Source organism: Myxocyprinus asiaticus, chromosome 26, assembly GCF_019703515.2.
Source record: "Myxocyprinus asiaticus isolate MX2 ecotype Aquarium Trade chromosome 26, UBuf_Myxa_2, whole genome shotgun sequence".
Taxonomy (NCBI): Eukaryota; Metazoa; Chordata; class Actinopteri; order Cypriniformes; family Catostomidae; genus Myxocyprinus; species Myxocyprinus asiaticus.
In genome coordinates this window covers 9,354,193-9,378,037 of record NC_059369.1, presented here as the reverse complement: position 1 = coordinate 9,378,037, position 23,845 = coordinate 9,354,193, and the positions used below count along the sequence as shown (strand labels likewise).

General features: G+C 36.7%; 1 protein-coding gene across 8 annotated transcripts in view; it reads left to right on the top strand.

The window, feature by feature from the left end:
- The window catches only part of LOC127416747 (ras GTPase-activating protein 2-like), a 98,963-nt gene that overhangs the window by 49,674 nt on the left and 25,444 nt on the right, over window positions 1-23,845 (top strand). For 5 of the 8 annotated variants that reach the window (XM_051656278.1, XM_051656279.1, XM_051656280.1 and 2 more), the window contains exons 16-24: window positions 3,433-3,519; window positions 3,653-3,730; window positions 3,844-3,917; window positions 4,066-4,172; window positions 4,888-4,953; window positions 11,729-11,811; window positions 14,345-14,553; window positions 15,050-15,153; window positions 17,589-17,769. In XM_051656278.1, the coding sequence (XP_051512238.1) occupies window positions 3,433-3,519; window positions 3,653-3,730; window positions 3,844-3,917; window positions 4,066-4,172; window positions 4,888-4,953; window positions 11,729-11,811; window positions 14,345-14,553; window positions 15,050-15,153; window positions 17,589-17,769 (989 nt within the window). The remainder of the gene's footprint in view (window positions 1-3,432; window positions 3,520-3,652; window positions 3,731-3,843; window positions 3,918-4,065; window positions 4,173-4,887; window positions 4,954-11,728; window positions 11,812-14,344; window positions 14,554-15,049; window positions 15,154-17,588; window positions 17,770-23,845) is intronic. The other 3 variants (XM_051656283.1, XM_051656282.1, XM_051656281.1) reach the window with 1 other exon arrangement.

Below are 23,845 nucleotides of genomic sequence, written 5' to 3'. Positions count from 1 at the left end.
TTTAAAAACATTTCTGTATGTTGTATAGTTAATACTTGTTAATCAATTTCCGTTTTTTTTCTTCTTTTTTTCTGTAGCATTTTTACAGTCTTTTACCGTTAAAATTACAGAAATTTTTTACAGTGTTTGTATGAAATTAGAAAAATGCTAAATATAAGCATTTTCACTATTTGGATTTTTGGACTCTGTTGGGTTCTCATGCGTCCTGGAAATCCTGGAAAACCTGGAATTTTGCAATACAGTTTTCAAGTCATGGAAAAGTAATGGAAAATGAAGAAAATACTCATTATAATTATTTATTCTGAAAATATATTAGTTTGCGTAGTTGACAAGGTTTTTGTAACATGTACAAGTATTGATATAGTGCCATTTTTTTTTTAGTTCCGACACTGTTGCAGTGTTAACTACAAAAACATTTGATTTGTAATTGTTAGACAACAACGTCGGCCAGACTGCAGATTTTATTTATTCTGGTCTTTCTTTTAATTCGCACCCCGAGGTGGTAGCATGGTGATGCGGCCTTTACACCTCAGTATGTAAATTAATTTTCAATAATTCAATGATCAGAGTCTGCTTATACTGTCGTCACCACATGTAGGGCCCTATGATTACCACAATGCGGAAAACATGAATGGAATAACTGAATCCAGTCATAAAAATTTCTATGTCCAAGTGTGATTATTTAAACCACAAAATTATGTGATTTAATAAAATAAATATATAATCTGCATGTGCTGCATGCTTCAATATGAATGTGTGAAGCCGGCCACTCATACTCAAACACCTCATCATGAGTATCACACTTGCTCTGGGTGTGTACAGTTGTGCTCAAAAGTTTGCATACCCTGGCAGAAATTGTGAAATTTTGGCATTGATTTTAAAAATATGACTGATCATGCAAAAAAACAAACAAACTGTCTTTTATTTAAGGAGAGTGATCATATGAAGCCATTTATTATCACATAGTTGTTTGGCTCCTTTTTAAATCATAATGATAACAGAATCACCCAAATGGCCCTGATCATAAGTTTACATACCCTTGAATGTTTGGCCTTGTTACAGACACACAAGGTGACACACACAGGTTTAAATGGCAATTAAAGGTTAATTTCCCACACCTGTGGCTTTTTAAATTGCAATTACTGTCCGTGTATAAATAGTCAATGAGTTTGTTAGCTCTCACGTGGATGCACTGAGCAGGCTAGATACTGAGCCATGGGGAGCAGAAAAGAACTGTCAAAAGACCTGCGTAACAAGGTAATGGAATGACCCTTATAAAGATGGAAAAGGATATAAAGAGATATCCAAAGCCTTGAAAATGCCAGTCAGTACTGTTCAATCACTTATTAAGAAGTGGAAAATTCGGAGATCTCTTGATACCAAGCCAAGGTCAGGTAGACAAAGAAAGATTTCAGGCACAACTGCCAGAAGAATTGTTCGGGATACAAAGAAAAACCCACAGGTAACCTCAGGAGAAATACAGGCTGCTCTGGAAAAAGATGGTGTGGTTGTTTCAAGGAGCACAATATGACGATACTTGAACAAAAATGAGCTGCATGGTCGAGTTGCCAGAAAGAAGCCTTTACTGCGGCAATGCCACAAAAAGCCCGGTTACAATATGCCCGACAACACTTTGACACGCCTCACAGCTTCTGGCACACTGTAATTTGGAGTGACGAGACCACAATAGAGCTTTATGGTCACAACCATAAGCGCTATGTTTGGAGAGGGGTCAACAAGGCCTATAGTGAAAAGAATACCATCCCCACTGTGAAGCATGGTGGTCTCTCACTGATGTTTTGGGGGTGTGTGAGCTCTAAAAGCACGTGGAATCTTGTGAAAATTGATGGCAAGATGAATGCAGCATGTTATCAGAAAATACTGGCAGACAATTTGCATTCTTCTGCACGAAAGCTGCGCATGGGACGCTCTTGGACTTTCCAGCACGACAATGACCCTAAGCACAAGGTCAAGTTGACCCTCCAGTAGTTACAGCAGAAAAAGGTGAAGGTTCTGGAGTGGCCATCACAGTCTCCTGACCTTAATATCATCGAGCCACTCTGGGGAGATCTCAAACTTGCGGTTCATGCAAGATGACCAAAGACTTTGCATGACCTGGAGGCATTTTGCCAAGACAAATGGGCAGCTATACCACCTGCAAGAATTTGGGGCCTCATAGACCACTATTACAAAAGACTGCACGCTGTCATTGATGCTAAAGGGGGCAATACACAGTATTAAGAACTAAGGGTATGCAGACTTTTGAACAGGGGTCATTTCATTTTTTTCTTTGTTGTCATGTTTTGTTTTATGATTGTGCCATTCTGTTATAACCTACAGTTGAATATGAATCCCATAAGAAATAAAAGAAATGTGTTTTGCCAGCTCACTCATGTTTTCTTTAAAAATGGTACATATATTACCAATTCTCCAAGGGTATGCAAACTTTTGAGCACAACTGTATGTGTGTTGTAGATGACATTGAGCAGAGCGCTCTGAAGCATGCAGCACATTCAGACTATATATTTATTTTAATGAAATCACTTTTTGGGGTTTAATAATCACACTGGGACATGTAGCAAACTGCTAATCCAGAGGTGAGAAACTACTGTCAAAAACATACATAAATGGCAAAATAAAAGTTGATTCAAATGGACACATGAAATGGGAAAAAAAATCATGTTTATTGCAACTGAATAATAATAATTATAATTAAATAATAATAATGTATTAAAGCAATAACTCACATCTGTGATGTTCTGTGGTGCAGCACTTCATTTGACAAAAATATCTCCAGTGTTGTTTTAGATTGTGCTGTGAGGATTTTGTAGAAAAGCACTTCATTTGATAAAAATAATGCAATATTATGTTGAAAATTTAAATTAATTAAAATAATTCTATTTTCATTTGACAAAGTTTTAACAAATTCATTTGATTAGACACCATTTTGATGATGATGATAGTTAAGTAAACTGTTGAATATGAATTTTGAAAAAATAACCACAATTTTAACGACCTCTTGTGTGTTTTTGCTTAAATATTACAATCGTGTGGCACAAAAATGTCCTGGGAACCCTGGTTGTATTTTTATTAATTTCCTTCTGTTGTTAGTTACTTTATAAAATGAAACACCTTTTAAAGAGGAGGTCTACCAAAATGTGATAAACAGACTAATAAATAAATTAACTATTTTAGATCATTCATTTTTATAGAATTTATTTGTAGAGAATTACATAGTGAACACTTCATGGTGTTCTGACCAGTAGAAATAGGATTTGTCAAGCAGGAACTTAATTAGAGGAAACGTTGGCCTTGACACAATACAAATATTCAAACAAATAAAAGAGCATAAAACAATTATAAATAAAGAATGTACTAAAAGCACATTGTACTAAAAAAATGTGTAAAATCACCTCACTTTCTCTCTTTCAGGACCCTGAAATTACACGTACTCTTACTCTCATCTCTAAAACCATCCAGTCTCTGGGAAGCTGGGGCAGCCTTTCCAAGAACAAACTGGTACGTCAACTATTAGTCATACAATCCGCACATGTGCTGGGAAGGGAAGTTTTGAAAAGTTCTTTGTTTTTTTACCCAGATTTGTAAAATTCCTGTTCATATTTTTTGCTCTGACCCTTTTTTTTTTTTTCAGTCTAGCTTTAAAGAATCCTATATGTACGATTTCTTCAAGTTATTCCAAGAAGACGAATGTATAGAAAAAGTTAAAAAGGTAAGTATGTCTAGAAAGACCACCTAATCTGACACTAGGAATATAAATTAAAACACTCCTCTGACATAAAAGAATAATTTCAACTCAATATGTCATGTCTGTTCTCCTTTCAGTTCTTAGATGAGATCTCGTCTAATGTGTCTAATGAGTCCAGTGGAGTGGAGGACTCATTTGTGCTGAAGGAAGGGTATGTAGAAGATGTCACAGTCTTCTGATAAACTGATCAATCCTATTTGTTACGTTTCTGAGTGGTCCAAAATGCATGTATTTCAGTTTACCAGATTATGAGTTTACAGGAAACCTAACTTTTAGATATGTTCGTTTAATCTTAACAGTGAGGTACATAAACGAGCCCAGGGCAGGAAGCGAATAGGAAAGAGGAACTTCAAGAAACGCTGGTTACGAGTGACCAATCAAGAGCTGTCTTATCACAAACAAAAAGGTGAGTGTTTCCAGCTATAATGTGTTTTTCTAAAGACAACCTTTCTTTGGCCTGAAGAATGTTCTCTTTTTTAGATCGTAATTATGTGCATCAAACTGCAGACGCTCGTTTGTGCTGGCCATTTTTTGTATGCCAGCCTGGATTGTGTTCATTGCTCCGGTCCTCAGATTCACATTCATGTTTGTGTCGCTCCTTTTCATGTGTTGTGGTTGGCTCTTCTGGATGTGAAACATTCTATTTCCGCTATTTGAGTTAAGCAATCGCCTTTATGTCATGGGTGTGTATTTATGGATCTTGTGTATTTAGAAATGTGTTGGGTAGTGATAAAAAATGTGTTTGTCCACTTGCAGCACTTGGTAGCATTGTAAATATATTGTAAATTAGTGGACAACTGATGTGTTTTTCAATGGCCGATGTCGGTATCTCAAAATCAAGGTGCGTGGTGGTCAATATAATGCAGATACGTAAAGGGTAATTTAGGTTGACACTTTTTGACAGTCGTTACCTGAATTTGTTACTCGAAGTTAGGTGAATTCTCCCTGTGTGATATTTTCAAGTAACAATTAATTCACGCAATATTTAATCAATTTTTGAAGGGTTTAAAGGCAGAAATGTGAAGCTTATAATTTAGCACTTGCATTTAATTCTTCTGTTAAAACTTGTGTATTGTTTGAGATGTGAAGTTGTTTAAATTGTGGTTTTTACGTCGTTTTAGGGTTTACAGCATTACGTCGTCAAGGCAACAAAGTTGTAAAATTGGATATAACTTTACACAGAGAAGGTTAGTAAGCAGTTTTATCACTCTAAAATCATGCAAACATGTATACTGTTTGCATTTTGTGGCTATTCTTTTGAAACGGTCAGTATTTTAATGATTACCGTTTGGCCCCATTCACTGCCATTGTAACTGCCCCACTGAATCCCATATTTGTGCCTTTTTTTTCTTTTTTTAAAGAAAAGGAGGGACAAGTCAAAATGAATTTGTGTGGTAATCAACATTATGCCACAACTGCTGTTGATTGAGCTTGTATTATTGAACTTGTTAACCCTGGAATATTCCTGAATCAGCCAAGCGGGCACAGATTATCGGTTATAGCTGATACTGATAATCTCAAAATAGACAAATATCAACTAATTATTAACCCTTAAATGAATGGGGATTTTGCCAGACATTATTACATACCTCAGGACTTTGGCGACCTGACACGTATACAGTTGAAGTCAGAAGTTTACATACACCTTGGCCAAATACATTTAAACTCAGTTTTTCACAATTCCTGACATTTAATCACAGAAAACATTCCCTGTCTTAGGTCAGTTAGGATCAATACTTTATTTAAGAATGTGAAATATCAAGGGGCCTGGGTAGCTCAGCGAGTAAAGACACTGACTACCACCCCTGGAGTCACAAGTTCAAATCCAGGGCGTGCTGAGTGACTCCAGCCAGGTCTCCTAAGCAACCAAATCGGCCCGGTTGCTAGGGAGGGTAGAGTCACATGGGTTAAGCTCCTCGTGGTCACCATAATGTGGTTTGCTGTCGGTGGGGCGTGTGGTGAGTTGTGCGTGGTTGCCGCGGAGAATAGTGTGAAGCCTCCACATGTGCTATGTCTCCACGGTAACGTGCTCAACAAGCCACGTGATAAAATGCACGGATTGACGGTCTCAGACATGGAGGCAACTGAGATTCGTCCTCCGCCACCCGGATTGAGGCGAGTCACTACGCCACCACGAGGACTTTCCAAATTGGAGAGAAAACAAGAAAAAAGAAAAAAGAATGAGAAGTATCAGAATAATAGTGATAGAGAATGATTTATTTCAACTTTTATTTCTTTCATCACATTCCCAGTGGGTCAGAAGTTTGCATACACTTTGTTAGTATTTGGTAGCATTGCCTTTAAATTGTTTAACTTGGGTCAAACATTTTGGGAAGCCTTCCACAAGCTTCTCACAATAAGTTGCTGGAATTTTGGTACATTCCTCCAGACAGAACTGGTGTAACTGAGTCAGGTTTGTAGGCCTCTTTGCTCGCACATGCTTTTTCAGTTCTGCCCACAAATTTTCTATCAGATTGAGGTCAGGGCTTTGTGATGGCCACTCCAATAACTTGACTTTGTTGTCCTATATATCCACATAAATTTCCTTGTGAAGTGCACCAGTCCCTCCTGCAGCAAAGCACCCCCACAACATGATGCTGCCACACCCATGCTTCACAGTTGGGATGGTGTTCTTCGGCTTGCAAGCCTCACCCTTTTTCCTCCAAACATAAGAATGGTCATTTTGGCCAAAATGTTCAATTTGTTTCATCAGACCAGAGGAAATTTCTCCAAATGTAAGATCTTTGTCCCCATGTGCACTTGCAAACTGTAGTCTGGCTTTTTTATGGCAGTTTTGGAGCAGTGGCTTCTTCCTTGCTGAGCAGCCTTTCAGGTTCTTTCGATATAGGACTCGTTTTACTGTGGATATAGATACTTGTCTACCTGTTTCCTCCAGCATCTTCACAAGGTCCTTTGCTGTTGTTCTGGGATTGATTTGCACTTTTCGCACCAAACTACATTCATCTCTAGGAGACAAAATGCGTCTCCTTCCTGAGCAGTATGATGGCTGCATGGTGCCATGGTGTTTATACTTGTGTACATTGTTTGTACAGATGAACGTGGTACCTTCAGGCATTTGGAAATTGCTCCCAAGGATAAACCAGACTTGTGGAGGTCCACAATTTTTTTTCTGAGGTCTTGGCTGATTTCTTTTGATTTTCCCATGATGTGAAGCAAAGAGGCACTGAGTTTGAAGGTAGGCCTTAAAATACATCCACAGGTACACCTCCAATTCAGTACACATCCAATCAGAAGCTAATTGGCTAACTGTCTAAAGGCTTGACATCATTTTCTGGAATTTTACAAGCTGCTTAAAGGCACAGTTAACTTAGTGTATGTAAACTTCTGACCCACTGGAATTGTGATATAGTCAATTAAAAGTGAAACAATCTGTCTGTAAACAATTGTAGACTGGTGTCATGCACAAAGTAGATGTCCTAAATGACTTGCCAAAACTATAGTTTGCTAATATTAAATCTGTGGAGTGGTTAAAAAAGAGTTTTAATGACTTCAACCTAAGTGAATGTAAACCTCTGACTTCAACTGGATCTATCACAAATGAATCTACAAAATGCTTGCTTACTAGTCTACTACTAGTTACCTTCCACATTGCTGCTTCGTCAAATAGCAATGTCAAATGCAAATCAAGCCAGTCGGTGAAAAGTCAACACCACCTTGAGTAAGAAGTGTGTGTGTGTGTTCCAGTATTCAGAAGAGAAAAGTTGAGGAATACTAAAGAAGTGTGGGCATAACTCCATAAAATGGATTGGGTACGGGGCTGGAATGAGGTCCCGGGTCACTAAAGACCCGAGGTATGCTATTAAGGGATAACAGGCCTATAACAATATTTTGGTCTGTCACAAGTGTACATAGTCTTTGAAGGCTATGGACATTTTTAGTATTAAAGCATACTGTAGAGCATCAATTTGTGTATATTTACATTTTAACTACACGCCATTCTGCTGTAAATTCCAGTAGTTGTAGTTTTTTGTCCTGTGAAACAAGAGACAGGCCAATTCCCAACATGTGACGTGAATTCCAAGGTCACCGACTGCGAATCTTGGTGTCCCCACATATTACGTGTTTACCGTTGTTGTCATAATAAATATCTTTTGGTGTTATAATCTCAGCACGAGCCAGCATGCTGGTTTGACCTTCTTGTGCTTCTTGCTGGACTGTTGCTAGTTTACTCCTACTCCTATAAATTAACTGGAAGGCAGAACAAAGCTGTTTAACACTTTCTAGATCTAGTGAGCTCTACTCTGATTGGCTGACTGTAAATAGTCATGTGGAAAGTTGTTTATTAGGTACCAGTTTGTTACAATGAGCATGGTTGAGGATGAAATAATCACACTGGATTTAGGGATCACAGTTTAGGGACATCAAAAAGGTTCCGTTTTTTAGTAGCAAGTGTACTAGATATCCAAGAGCAGAACTGTTATGTCTGTGAAATATTCAGCACTTTTTTTCTGTATTGTACTGTACTTAGACATATTATGCCATTTTTCCATGTGTTTTCTGTTTCACATAATAATACACCATTATTCAAATACGTTTTTCCACACCAGTGTATTTCTGTGGTGTAATGTATCTCTGAGACTCGCAGCCTTAAAACAATGTAGAAACAATACAAACTGTGACTGATCACATGACATGTTGGATGTCTCTCCACTTCCTGTCAAAGTGGGTGGTTCTTGGCTAGAAAAAGCTGCAATACAGACCAGGATTTTTGTTCCAAAAGGTCTAGCTACTCGAGACTAACAATTATTTAATGTAAATTTATAACATTAATCTTTGTGTTATACAGTATTACCCTGACATTCATTTTAAAACTAGTTAGCACAGCTGCGATGGGCTTTTGAAAATAGTAGCTGAGCAAGTGACAGTAAATTTGGCATCTTCTCTCTTCTGACTGTCAAAATCCCTCCCTCTTTATTTATTTTTCTTCTTTTGGAAAGCCGTGGAAACCAAATAGTGGATTTTTTTTCCTCTGCTGTTGGAGCAAATGGGAATGCAGAAATACAGTAATACGTGTTGATGTCTCCCATTCACCGCTTTAGAAGTTTACCCTACAATAGTTTACTTCCGCGTTCCAAACCCCGAAATGCACTCAATCCCACCAATATTCTGATTACTCCCAAAAATCTGCTTACTTAAAAATTCTGACATAGCAAGAAATCCGCATTTACATGAGATTTGTGTATGACACTAACATGACACTTGCGTACATTGGACAAGCCGCTAAGAACGGCGGCAAAGATGTTCACATGGAACGTGAAATCGACGTAATGGGCAAAAATCGATCAGTTTACTCTTACATCGTTAATGACCTTACTCCGATAAAGGAACGTCGTTTAATGCGTTTACATGAACATATGAGATGTCGGCTTATTAACCATAATTGGTGTAAGAACGTGCATGTAAACGCGCTCAACACAGAACAATCATTTTGGTTAAATTCTCGTATACAGGTTTTATTTTCCCATGCATTTTGATTGTCTTCTCTACCTTGATTGAGTGATATGTCATTCATCTTGTAATTTCAGTGTTTACACTGGGAGTAATCAGGAACAAATAAGCAATTTTGTGCTCACATGCATGTCAGGCATTGTGATGATTGTTTGTTCATTTGTTTGTTATTAGCATTTATGACTTCTTAGGTTATTTTAGGCAACAATGAGCCATTTTCTTAATTTTACTGATGTGCCGATGTGATTTTATGATAAAAGATATTTAAAGGAACATTCCAGGTTCAATACAAGTTAAGCTCAATCGACAGCATTTGTGGCATATTGTTGATTACCGCAATAAATAAATAAATAAAATAAGTTCAACTAGTGAATTGGGCCAATCAGTAAATTCACTATTTTAAAAGTATAACCACAAGATGTAAACAGTATGCGTGTAAACATGATTTTAGTGTGATAAAATCCCTTACTTACCTTTTCTGTGTAATTTTATCCAATTTTACAACTTTGTTACCATGACAATGTAACGCTAATATAAAAATTATGATTTAAACGACTTTACAGCTCAAATAATACACAAGTTTTATAAGAAGAATTAATGTAAGTGCTTTTATTAAATTATAAGCTTCACATTTCTGCCTTTTAACCCTCCAAAAATTGGACCCATTAACTTTCATTGTAATTCTTTTTTCTTCTTCTTCTTTTGTATCACCAGTATATTATTTTCGACTGGGTATAGGCTACACCTTTACAGTGGCCCCAAAAGTATTAGGACATGCTTAAAAATGTATGAATGTCATTGCATTATAACAAAATATAAAACTAAATAGCATTTATTTTAAAGATACAGTATATGGCAAAAGTTTCATGCAAACATTTTGCAGAAAGAAGTTTGATTGGTTTTAAATGATGAAACAAAAAAAAGATACTATTCAAAATGAAGACGAAAAGTATCTGGTTGTCAAACATTAGTGGAACATGTCCACAGTGAATGTGATGAACTACTTCTGTGGTTACTTTTCTAGGAAGAGGAACTGACTGTTGTTATCAAATGCAATGACATTTATACATTTTAAAGTATGACTTATGACAAAAAGTATGTCTAAATACTTTTTGGGGCTATGGTATGATTCACTTCCTCGCTGCAAAGCACAGGATTCTGAACTTTCCTCCAACTTGAAACTTACCTTTGGATCAGGGAGTTTCTGTTAGGACTATTTTTGTTAGACAGTGCCATTTGACCAAACCCTTAAAAGTTAACACAAAGCAGATTAGAGAGAGAGAAGCTAATAACTCATGATTTAATTTTCTTTCATTTGGTCATCTTGACCATTATGGTCTTTCACTTCAGTGCCTGGAGCAGATGACCCCCTTTAACTGTTACAAATGTCACTCTGGGGAGACAGCAAAGCATCAACATTTAGTATGTCACCATCACACAAACATGGGCTGCATCTAAAAACTAAAGCAGCTGCCTTACCGCTTCATTGCCCAATCAGTCAATGAGTGCATTTACATGAATTATAGCCAATTTTACAACTTCGTTGCCATGACGATTTAATGTCAACAAACCCTAAAAGCCAAAAAACAACTTAATACATAATTCATGAGTTGTAACAGAAGAATTAATGCAAGTGCTTTTATAAAATTTTATGCTTCACATTTCTGCCTTTAAACCCTTCAAAAATTGGCCCCATTCACCTTTGTTGTAAGTGTCTCACTGTAACCTCCATTTTTGCTTTTTTTAAAGAAAAGCGGGGACGAGTCGAAATTAATTTCTGTGTTAATTAACATTGTCACAAATGCTGTTGATTGAGCTTAACTTGTATTGAACCTGGAATATTCCTTTAAACCTACTTAAAGTTTGTGTGTGTTTGTGTGTACGGCTCTGGTCCTCAAGCATCTGTGTATTTTGACTGTTCTGTGGCATAGGAGTCAGCAGAGGAGATAAAAATAGAAATTAATAAAATTTGTAGAATATGCATGAGAAACGGCTGCATGTTTGTGTTGGCGGGAGCGTGTTGGTCTGCTGTCAGCTCCACGAGCTTGGCCCGGCTGGACCATGTCACGGGTCAGTACAGGATACCAAGTGAGATTTAATGTCTGTGTCCGAGACGAGGTCCCTAGACGTTTGAATGTGTTTATGCAAGAAAAAGACCCAAACATTCCCACCCACTGAGGTCTGTGCTCTGTAATTGTGTTTTATTTTAAATTCCTTTAATAGTAACAATGCATTTTTAAGCCATATTTTATATGCAATCATGTTGTTGTTCTGGATATCAGCACGGCTCTGATTTGGCTGCAGGCACAAGGCTTTCTTGGAAAGCTGCTTGGCCAATTAGATTGAAGGACCGGAACTTTAATCGTCACTGTCCCTAAAGCAAAATGTTATAAAATGACAAAATGCGTGATTTTTGTTTCTCTTACAAGTGATTAAAAGTTTTTAAGTGCCATTAAAAACTGCATGGATGAATGTATATTTCTGTGTGTCTAGGGAAAGAAGCACTGTGTGTTATTCCTGTGAAAAACATCCTCGGTGTTGAGAAACTGGAAGAAAGTGCCTTTAATCGCAAAAACGTGAGTAGTTCTCAGTTGCATTTATGTGTTGTTGCATATCTATGGCCACATACACTCCACAGAGTTTTGGGAGATTTAAATGCGGTATTGAATCCTCTAAATTATGATTCCGTGTGTGTCCTGAACTTGTGATTGGTTGACATTAGGGCTGGGTATTGATACAAATCTCCTGATTTGAAACTATTCCAATTCACAAACTCTCGATTTCAATTCCAATTTCGATTAGATTTGATTCAGTTTCGATTAATTTGGGCATTATTCCATTTTTATGTCCATTTTGCTTGCATATGAAAAAAAAATCTCTCTCAGTTAATGCTGTTAATTATTCAGGGGACCATCTACTTGGTACATTACGAAAGTGTATATTTTACACATTTTATTTTATTATAAGTTTATCATTATTGCCGTCCGAATCCGAAATGTCTGTGTTTTTCTCCCACCTCCCACGAGAAAATTCCCAGCCAAATTACCTACTGTTTTTTGACAAACACCAAGGCCATGTGGTAATTTAATTACCATCTGAATCCACATCTCTGAGTTTATAATCCAAAAGCCGTTATGGAAGTGGACAGTTGTGAAATTTGGAGGATTGTGTAACAGAAATTTTTGAAAAAATTCACAATAATAAAATTACGTCGCCACTCCACCACAGTGAGTGGGAATCCTTAAGTTGAAGGGAAAGAAAAACAAGAGCCAGATCACGTAAACTTTTGAAATGGTCCATTATTATGGCAGCAATGTAATACAATTTTTAAATATAACATTTTAATATAGAAACATGTACTATATACATTTATACATAGGGCTCGCATGACTACTCATTCATACGGGTCAACTAGTCCCAGAAAAGTTGCCAGGTTAATGTCTATCTTATTTAAAATGTTTGATTTCCACCTTCACTTTTTAAACACTGACAAATAATTCCAAATGTTGTCCGTCATTTTGATAGATAAAACATAAGAACCATTTTTACCATAGCTCCTCAAATTTCATTTGAACTGTCTTTACTGTCCTTGATATGTGCGGCTTCTATATCTCCTTGCGTGCGCTTAGGAGAGAGCGCACAACTGAAGTGATGCGGTTGACGATACATGTGTACCCCCATTGACAGATTTATTTGGCTTGCGTTGATACACAGTCTTGTCCCTACAGTTTCTTGATTTGTTTAATTGCTCTTCGCGAGAATTTTGGCTTGTGCCATATGTGAAAATGTACACTGTAAATGTCCGCAGCGCTTTACAACACGGTTCCCTCGTGCTTAAAATTATTTTTTTTTACATTAGCGTAATTCCAAACATATTTAAACGCAAATACAGAGGACACAGTTTGTGGATTGATGAATTTTCCATACAACAAGTGCAACTGTAATCATGTGATCGACAAAAAGTCTCGCTCATCCCCCGTGATTTAATAGTCATAGTCATCCGAACGCATGAGTTTTATCACAGACGAGCCATGAAAATGTACTTTTACAGACGTCACCCTGAGAAACAATTGCCGTCTGAATAGGGCTAATGATGAAAGATTTAGATACAGCAAATCGATTGTAAAAACAAAATGATTGTTTTTATTTCACCTCTAGAGGCCGCTGTTATACTGTAGAACCAATGCATTTTTACTGTAAAATCCTCCAGCGGCGGCCACTGAGGAACAAGGAGAAATAATAATAATACTTTCACTAACTATTTGCATAGATTAACACCAACTAGTTGCATAGAAAAGTATCTATCGGCACCGATTAATCGGTAAAGCCGATATTTCGGTCTATCTCTAATCAGAGACATTTTTTATTTGCCTAGTGCGAAATTTGCTCACATATGCGAATGGTTAAGCTGCGTTCGCACTGCCAGCGATGCATGTCGCCAGTGGCTGGTGGTTAGGTCGCTAGTGGTGTGTATGGAGAGTCCTTTCCTCCATCTTTCCGTCACTGCAGGAGCTGAGAGAGAGGAGAATCACGTGAGCTCTACCGTCTTCTCTCGTATTGGCTGTCGCTCCCGAAAGTCACTCTTCGTTCGCATAAATTTAAACATTTCTCAACTTTGTCACTGGACACGGTCACCAACGGTCGCCATCGCTCGTGTCACCGGAAGTCGCCAGCTCTCATTGAAAATGAATGAGATGAGGTCAGTTTGTCGTTGCGTGTCGCTGGCAGTGTGAACGCAGCTTTACTTGCATTGTATAGGGTTAAGCATTGAGTAAAATTTCAATATTGGAATTTTAAGAATCGATATTTGGATCATTCAAATGGAGATTGTAAGTAATCGGAAAGTCTGTATTTTTACCCAGCCCTAGTTCACATTACTACAGTAACATTTTGGTGTCTCATGACTGTGAACAAGAAACATAGATGCCAACAGTTCAACGTTTGTAATGTTAGCAAGCAATATTAGGGATCAGAGACATCATATTTTTAGTAAATCTCTGTCGATAGAGGCACGTTTTTATTCGTTAATGTATCTGCAGTGTGTATGTGACCTAAGTGTAACATGCAATATATATAACATCCTACTGTCTCGTGTGTTTTTTTCCCCAGATGTTTCAGGTAATTCATTCAGAGAGGCCTCTGTATGTTCAGGCAGGGAACTGCGTGGAGGCCAACAGCTGGATCGAAGTGTTGAGTCAGGTCAGCCGCTGTAACTCTGGGCGACTCAGCGCATTTCACCCCTCCGCTTACGTCAGTGGATCCTGGTTATGCTGCAAGGAACCCAACGAAAACGCCCAGGGATGCAAACCCTGCACTATGTAAGATATTGTGTTGATTGCACATAGATTTGGATTTTATTGCTTTATTTATGTGGATCCCAACTGGTAGGTCACCACCCAAAAATGGGTCTGTTCTGATAGGGTCACATATAGCATTGAAAAACAATGCTAAATGCAACAAAACATATATGACCTGCTCCATCATTTTGAGTCACTGTGACCCAGAAACACTAGTTAAAAGGAAAGTCTCAACCGACATTGAATTACTGTAGCCTATATCTCAGCAATGGTTTGGAGTAGAAACATAATTCTATCCTCATTCACGATGCTGTCTACATTAAATAGCGGGTTGGTATTGTGTTGGGTCGCCACTTGATGTCCAATGTAAAATCTGGGTCCTCAAGCAAAACCAGTTGAAAACCACTGCTTTATGCAACAATACACACACATACACTATGTTATTTGTGTTGAAACTGTGAATTGTATTGTGCAGCACATATGCTTACTGTCTTTTATGCCTGACTCTGCACTATAGGACAGTGCTGGCTAATATTCAACTGGACATCGATTGTGATAGAGAGACAGAACGAATCTTCTCTTTCTTCTCCTGCAACCTCTCCAGACTGCAGAAGATGGAGGGTCTGTATAATTTAAACTTACTTACGCACCCTTAATTCTGAATCTTAAAGTCAGCATTCAATCAAAAGTGACCCTATTACTTAATATGTGTTCCTTGTCTTATTTTGCATAATCATATGTTTTCATAATCTTTCATGAAAATAATAAACTTCTCCACCTCTGCATCAACCTTTTTTTTCTGCTGACAATACCAAGGCTACGCAGGTGGGGGAAAATAATATTAACTAATAATGTTGTATATGAATGTACTTACATGTCCAATCAATCAAATCGATCCTGTTAAACCCCAATGGATAAAATGAAGTCCCGCACTACAGTGTTTACCTCTGAATATTCTGTTTCACCCAGATGTACAGTGCCAGTTGAAAGCTTTGGACACACTAGTCATGCTTTATTAGTAAAGTTCACATTTGAAAATAACAGTCTAAAATGGTATTATGGAAGTATGGAGATGTTTTCAACTGAAACTATCGATCTTATGATTGAGCTTCTTCAAAGTCACCAGCCTTTGTCTAGATTCCAGCTCTGCACACTCTGATCATTCTCTTAAAGGGATAGTTCAACCCAAAAATGAAAATGCACTCATCTTTTATTCACCCTCATGCCATCCCAGATGTGTATGACATTTCATTTTGCTGAACTCAAATGATTTTTTTTAGAAGAATGTCTCTACTCTTTTGGTCCATACAATGCAAGTGAATGGGTGCCAACATTTTGAAGCTCCAAAAATCACATAAGGCAGCAAAAAAGTAATCCCTACAACTCCATGTCTTCAGAAGTGATATGATAGGTGTGGGTGAGAATATGGATTAAAACACTGGAGTCTTATGGATTACTTTTATGATGCCTTTATGTGCTTTTTGGAGCATCAACATTTTAACACCCATTCACTTGCATTGTATGGACCAAAAGAGCTGAAATATTCTTCTAAAAATCTTAATTTGTGATTTGCAGAAGAAAGTAAGTCATACACATCTGGAATGGCATGAGGGTGAGTAAATGAGAGAATTTTCATTTTTGGGTGAACTATTCCTTTAAGTAACGTCATGAGGTGCATGCTTTATAAACAGTATTTAAAGAGTTAGTTCACTCAAAAAATATGTCATCATTTAACCACCCTCATGTATCCTATGTGTGTATGACGTTCTTTCTTTGGCAGAACACATTTGAAGAAAAATAGAAATATATCTCATCTCAGTAGGTCCTTTAAAAAGCAAGTGGATGGTGATCTGACTTTTGAAGCTCCAAAAATCATATATAATGTATATAATTATCAGATGATATTTAATTCTGCAATCAGTTCTGATTGCAATCATATCAACTGATAGTAAAATATTTAATTAGGGTTTAATCATGGTTTTACTACAGTAACAATAGTTTAAACATGGTATTTGTAGTAAAACCATAGTAACCACAAAATTCATCACAGTTTTTATGGTCATGGTTACTTAATACTTACAATACTATTATAGTAACCATGGTTACTATATGAATACTACAGTATTACTGTAGTTAAACCATAGTAGCTGCAAAATTAACCATGATTACTACAGCTGTTGTTACTTCAATATTTCTGTAAGAAAACCAGGGTTGTTTTTCCATAAGGGTTAAACATAAAGGGTGACAACATTAAATTGAGCATAAATTTATGCTTATAAATGCACTTAAAAAAACTAGAAAACACCCTGCTTTATATAACTGAGCTGAAATATAGTGATCAGCAACAATTAACAAAAAAAGAACACAAAGTTCCATTAAGGCTGCCTAGGGCACAAGTGAATCAGTGAATCATTTATTTGAACTAGTTCATTTACTGTACATGAACTGCCCGAAAGTTCCAGACTCACTAAAATGAATCTGAGAGCCCAACACTAAATATAAGGGATTTGTGTATTTTAACTGTATCATTTACATAAACCGTCCAAAAGAAGAGATTCACTTAAATGATTTAGTTTTCCCAGCAATACATGAGCGAGAGAGGACGGTTTAGGTGAGCGTGTTTAATTACTCCCTCTGCTCTGTTGCTTCGTTCACAATATAATCGGACAAATGAAGCTTGTTACTGGAAAAGCTGCACTATTGTGAAAATAGCTGAACTACTGTCACACTCACATTACTTAAAAATGGAGTTAAGTTAGTAGCGCTGCTAATTTAGTTAACGACTCCCCAACACTGAACACAATATACTGTATATTTGTCTGCAAAATTAATTTCAGGTTTTTAGACAAACTCGTTAGATCGAAAGGTTTTTAAGATCATTAGAAGCATATATTTTTAGTCAAGTAAGCCCAAACTTTTACTGAAATTTTTCATCATTCGGAATTGTTGCAAATGTCTTTAAACTCTCTTTTGTCATTATACCATGTTAAATGGTTACAAGCCCAGAGGTTGTGTGCATTCAATACATGACTGCTGACTTGTGTGTGTGTCTCCAGATGCCTGTGCCTGTATGTCAGTGTATCTCGGGCAGCAGAAAGAGCAGGAGGAGTATTCAGCCTTCACTATACAAGACCCGAAAGAGACCTTCCGCACCATTAATGAGCTCAGAGCTGTGCTGGAAGAACTGCAGGCTCACCACGACTCAAAGGGGGCGCTAACCGATGAACCAGGCACTATGTAAGTCTTCCACAACTTGTTGCAATTTTGAAAACTAGAAACAATGTAAGACATCTTAATTAAAAAGACAAGGGGTATATTAATTCAAAAGACAAGGGAGCTTTTGGGAATTTTTTTTTCTTTTTTCTGAAAGTCATGAACATTCCCAGCACATTGTCATTTCCAGCACAACATTTTCACATCATTTTTGGGTGAAAATGATGCTGATGGAAATGGCATTTTTAACGTTTTTGTAATTAACCCTATAACGCCATGTGTATCAAATATGATACACAATGTTTGACGCCTCCTGTTTCACCCTCTGTTCAAGCTGAAAAGTAAAAAAAAACATATGGTATGTAAGTTTCACATTTTTATGGCACCATCTAGTGGTTATTTGTGAAAAAAGTGGTTTCAGTGTTTTTTTATCGATCTATTTATTTAAATAACGGCAGACTTGTGTGAAAAGTGACTTATGTTAGGATAAATGACAGCTTATTTTAATAAAGTAAAATGACAGTAATGATTATATTGTTACTGATATTTTAAAATGAGTAGTTGCCAAATATAAGCAACTTGTGCTTGGTTAAAATTTGGTATATTATTTTATTGAAAAAGCATGTTGAAATCCATATGTATCAAAAACAAGATGATCTGCACTCCTTTTTCTCAATTTCTTATATTTTATTCATATCTCACAGTAAAGGAGAACACAGACGTTTTGGCCTCATGGCCTTCTTCAGTGTGTAATTTTGTTATACATCTGCACAGAATTTTTTTAAATAAATCTGATGGTTTCCCTGGTGTGGGCATAAATTTCTAATCACCGGTAATTGGAACACTCAACAAACATGATTCTCTAATTAATGCTTAACAAGCTTGTTAATTAGACAAGACATCTTAGTGCATGTGTGAAGTGATCCAATATGTCACTGGTGGTAAACGGTTTAGTTCATGTTAAAGATATTTATCTACATTTACATTTACATTTGTCAATATGTCAAGCTACTACTGCCTTTCATAGGTCTATATCACCACCAAGAATCACATAAAGATTTCACCAGATAGGACTAAGTACACATTAATACAATCATAAGATGTAAACATGCAATCCATTTTATCACCGTATATGAGCCACAATATAATAATGAACACATCATCAACACATATTTAACAAAAATAAATGGCAATCGGACACATCAAGCAACAAATGCTGTTCATAAATCAATATCACCACCTATAGTCAAGTGAAAAAATGTATCAATAGCAAAGTAAAATACAAAATAACAGTACAACAATGATTTATATTCTACAGAGTATGGGTGAGAGACTATTTGGGGGTGCTTAGAGGTAACAGGAGAGATCAAAATCCTTATTAAGGCCCAATGGAGACATGGACTTCAAACAATACATCCAATAAGCTTCCCATTGTAGAAGTTTATTCTACACATTCCCACCTCTTCTGGAACTTTCTACCTTTTCAATTCCTATACAGGCTAACAGTTTTATTTCATGATTACAATCATGAAAATGTCTAGAGATTGGTGCGGTAACGTTGTGTCTTCTAATAGCTGATTTATGTTTACTTATACCTTTTTTTAAAGATCTTGAGGTCTTCCCAACATAGATTAATTGACAGGGGCATTTTAACATATAGATCACATGTGATCATTGAGTTCATATAAAAGATTTTCCCCCGTATGTAAATCTGTGAATTGATTGGTTCTTATTATCAGTGGCGGGCCGTGCATTTTAAATCTAGGCCTTCAGTGTGATTCATGCCATTAAGAAAACACAGTTTCACAATGAATAAGACGGTGTATGCCTTTGGGCATCATACATTATGTCGCAGCTAACTAGTAATAACAATTGACATTTTAAAAACACGTCCACGCATAAAAGCCAAAACTTGAAATTACACTTAATGCTCAAGCAAGCCTAATTTTAACTGCAGCATGACTGATTTGTGAAATGAACGTCTCCCGAACAGACATTCAAAAATCATAATTTTTCATATGAATCTACCAAGGAGGTCTATAATACCTGGAAAAATCTGTCTAATAATATTTGCGATTGAAATGTTGCTTGCAATAAATTTTGTTTCGTCAGGGTACACGGTTATGCTGCGTTCCATTCAAGTTGGATGTGGGATATTCCTACTTGATATCTCTGATCATAAATGCATTCCATTCCCCGATATTCGGAACTGCAATGCTCCCGTTAGCTTAGCAGGGGTTTGACTCTCATTAGACATGTCTCCTAGCAACCCAACTGATAAACAATGCTGCAGCGTGAGCATTTGTGCTTCAGGTGTACGATTACCAACAGAGATTATAATTTACAATGTTTTATACACCTGTTTCTGCAGGCATTTGTTAAACAAGCTTTAATATCATTTAATGTGGAAACAAATTAATTTATCGATATTACTTAATAAAGTGAATGTTTATCACTTTGTATATCTCCCTGAGTGTCGACATGTTTGTGTGACATCATGCCCCTGCATCTCGGTGAAATCAGAGTTGAGAATTTCTGCATGAGGCTACAAGTTGTAATTCTGTCTTAAAGATGCATTCCACTGCACTTTTCCTAGTAGGAAGTTGTCAAATCTGACTTTCCGAGTTGAATGGAATGCAGCACTACTTTTCAAAACTTGATCTGACACTGAATCCGACCTGTTTATAAATTAAACAATCACACGAGCATGCAGAACATCTCGTGTTTTTAAATCCATAAGGATCTCTTTCTCAATGGCGATAGCGGCAGTGATGACGATCTCGCGCTTTTCGCACGTACATCACTTAAAGTACGGACATCACTTAAAGCGTGATTGCGTCACTCGAGGCCAGCTAGAAGGCTTCGACCGGGACAAATCCTAAAGACCACACCCACCACGAACAAATAAATCAATCTGATTGGCTGATGAATCTGACAATCTGACTTTAGTTGCCCATTCATTTGCACTGTTGAGGGATTCTGTGGAACTTCTGAAGGCTTGATGGGGTGGAGCTCAAACTCACGTGCTGCTTCAGGCATGCGATTTGTGAAACAGTTGTCACACTTTGCTTGTAAGCATCAAGGACTAAATTCTGACTAGATAAAACATTTTCATTTTTCTCGATTTGTTTGTAGATTAATTAAGAGTGGAAAGCAATTAAAAATACATAGGCAAAAAGGTGTTTGAAAATGAAAGGATGAAAAATATTTATTTATTTGGCATGTTAGGCCCGCAGAGAAGGCTTTGCTGGTCCTGAGAAATTGCCACTGCTTATTATAGAGGAGCAAGCCACACAGTTCCTGCATGGATAACAACTCTTTATGAATGCATGTTTCTTTTCTGTAACTGCATCAGATTTGACCAGTTTATTTGCTAAATTACAGGATCTTTTGTGAATGAATAAGGCAGCATGTTTAAAAACGTCCTGTAACTGTAGAAAGAATGTATCAGTATTTCTGAATAATATTTTTAATTTCCTGAGAAGATTTATTATAAGGTAGTACATAATTAACAGAAAATGATTTACTCTTTATAATTCTGATTTAGTAATTGTTGCCTGTCCAACCGTTTTACCTTACTGTACGCCGATTGAAACCAATCGTGTGGGTATCCCCTTGATTTAAACTGATGAAACACTATGGGGGACTGTTCTTCAAACTTCTCCTTTGAATCACAGATCCGATGGAATTGGCTAAGCAGTAAAAAAAATTTAATGAGAGAGGGTGATAACTGTCAACTGACAATATATTATTAAACCACAAAAGTCTTCGATTTAATTCAGTAAATAGATATTCATGTTCTGGACGCTTCAAAGTGAATGTGTGAAGCCGGCCACTCACACACTAAAGAAACCTCATCATGATCATCACATCTGTGTGTGGGTTTAATAATCAAACTTGGCCAAAGTGAACTGCTTATTCAGAGGTGAGATACTACTGTCAAAAACACACAGCAAAGCTAAAACAAAAGCTCGATTTAAATGGACACGTGAAATGAGGAAGACAACAATATATTACTACTGTATAGCAATGTAATATTTACTGTAATTATTGTCTTGTGTTTCAGATTGTGTTGTGAGGATTTCGTAAAAAACACAAACCCCCCCCCCCCCCCAAAAAACCACTTGATTTGATAAAAATAACGTAATGTTATGTTGAAAAATTCAATTCATTAAAATAATTCTGTTTTCATTTGATTAAAGTTTTCATTCATTAATTTCATTAGACACCATTTTGATAAAATTGTATTAAACTCTCAAATACAGAATTCAGTAAAAATAACTACAATATACACTGGTGGCCAAAAGTTTGGAATAATGTACAGATTTTGCTGTTATGGAAAGAAATGGGTACTTTAATTCACCATAGTGGCATTCAACTGATCACAATGTATAGTCAGGACATTAATAACGTGAAAAATTACTATTACAATTTAAAACAAATGTTCAGAACTTCTTAAACTACTTCAAAGAGTTCTCATCAAAATATCCTCCACGTGCAGCTTTGCAGATCCTTGGCATTCTAGCTGTCAGTTTGTCCAGATACTCAGGTGACATTTCACCCCACACTTCCTGTAGCTTCCTGTAGCACTTGCCATAGATGTGGCTGTCTTGTCGGTCACTTCTCATGCACCTTACAGTCTAGCTGATCCCACAAAAGCTCAATGGGGTTAAGATCCATAACACTCTTTTCCAATTATCTGTTGTCCAATGTCTGTGTTTCTTTGCCCACTCTAACCTTTTCTTTTTGTTTTTCTGTTTCAAAAGTGGCTTTTTCTTTGCAATTCTTCCCATAAGGCCTGCACCCCTGAGTCTTCTCTTTACTGCTGTACATGAAACTGGTGTTGAGGGGGTAGAATTCAATGAAGCTGACAGCTGAGGACATGTGAGGTGTCTATTTCTCAAACTAGAGACTCTGATGTACTTATCTTCTTGTTTAGTTGTATCTGGGCCTTCCACATCTCTTTCTGTCCTTGTTAGAGCCAGTTGTCCTTTGTCTTTGAAGACTGTAGTGTACACCTTTGTATGAAATCTTCAGTTTTTTGGCAATTTCAAGCATTATATAGCCTTCATTCCTCAAAACAATGATTGACTGATCAATCATTCAACTGTCATTATCTCATCAATCAAGTTTCTAGAGAAAGCTGTTTCTTTTTTTGCCATTTTTGACCTAATATTGACCTTAAGACATGCCAGTCTATTGCATACTGTGGCAACTCAAAAACAAACACAAAGACAATGTTAAGCTTCATTTAATGAACCAAATAGCTTTCAACTGGCAAGTGATTTTCTAGTACCAAATGATCAATTTAGCATGATTACTCAAGGATAAGGTGTTGGAGTGATGGCTGCTGGAAATGGGGCCTGTCTAAATTTGATCAAAAATGACTTTTTTCAAATAATGATGGTGCTGTTTTTTACATCAGTAATGTCCTGACTATTCTTTGTGATCAGTTGAATGCCACTTTGGTGAATAAAAGTACAATTTTCCTTCTGAAACAGCAAAATCTGTACATTATTCCAAACTTTTGGCTTCCAGTGTACATCTTGACCACTTGTGTGTTTTTGCTTAAATATTACACCTGTTGGGCACATAAAATGTCCTGGAAAATTGTGCTTTGAAAAGAGTGGGAACCCTCTTAATTTTCCCTCACACGTCTCGTCTCATATTTCATCTAAAGCATGCTCTTCACTGAAACTTGTTTTAGTCTTTGTTAAAAAGTACACTAACTTTTGGAAAAACTTTAAAAGGATCTAAGCTGGTGTTGTGTAAATGACGCCACAACTGTGGGACAGTCGTTATTTTGTAGAAATTGATGGAAATCATTTTTACACAATAAATATTGAAATGGTTTATTTCACTCTTTGTTAAGATGAGCATAGTTATAAACCTGTAATAAGTAAAACATTTTAAGCAGATTTTCTTAGTTTAGTATTTAAAGTCTTTCTCTGGGACATGGCTAAAACAGTAAATCTGTACATAAAAGGCATTTGTTAAGTACCAAAAATAAATGATGAAGGCCTGGTAAAAAGATTCCAATTAAATTTTAATGAGACCCTGACATAACAAAAAGAACAAATACGTTGAAATCTCTTTGTTT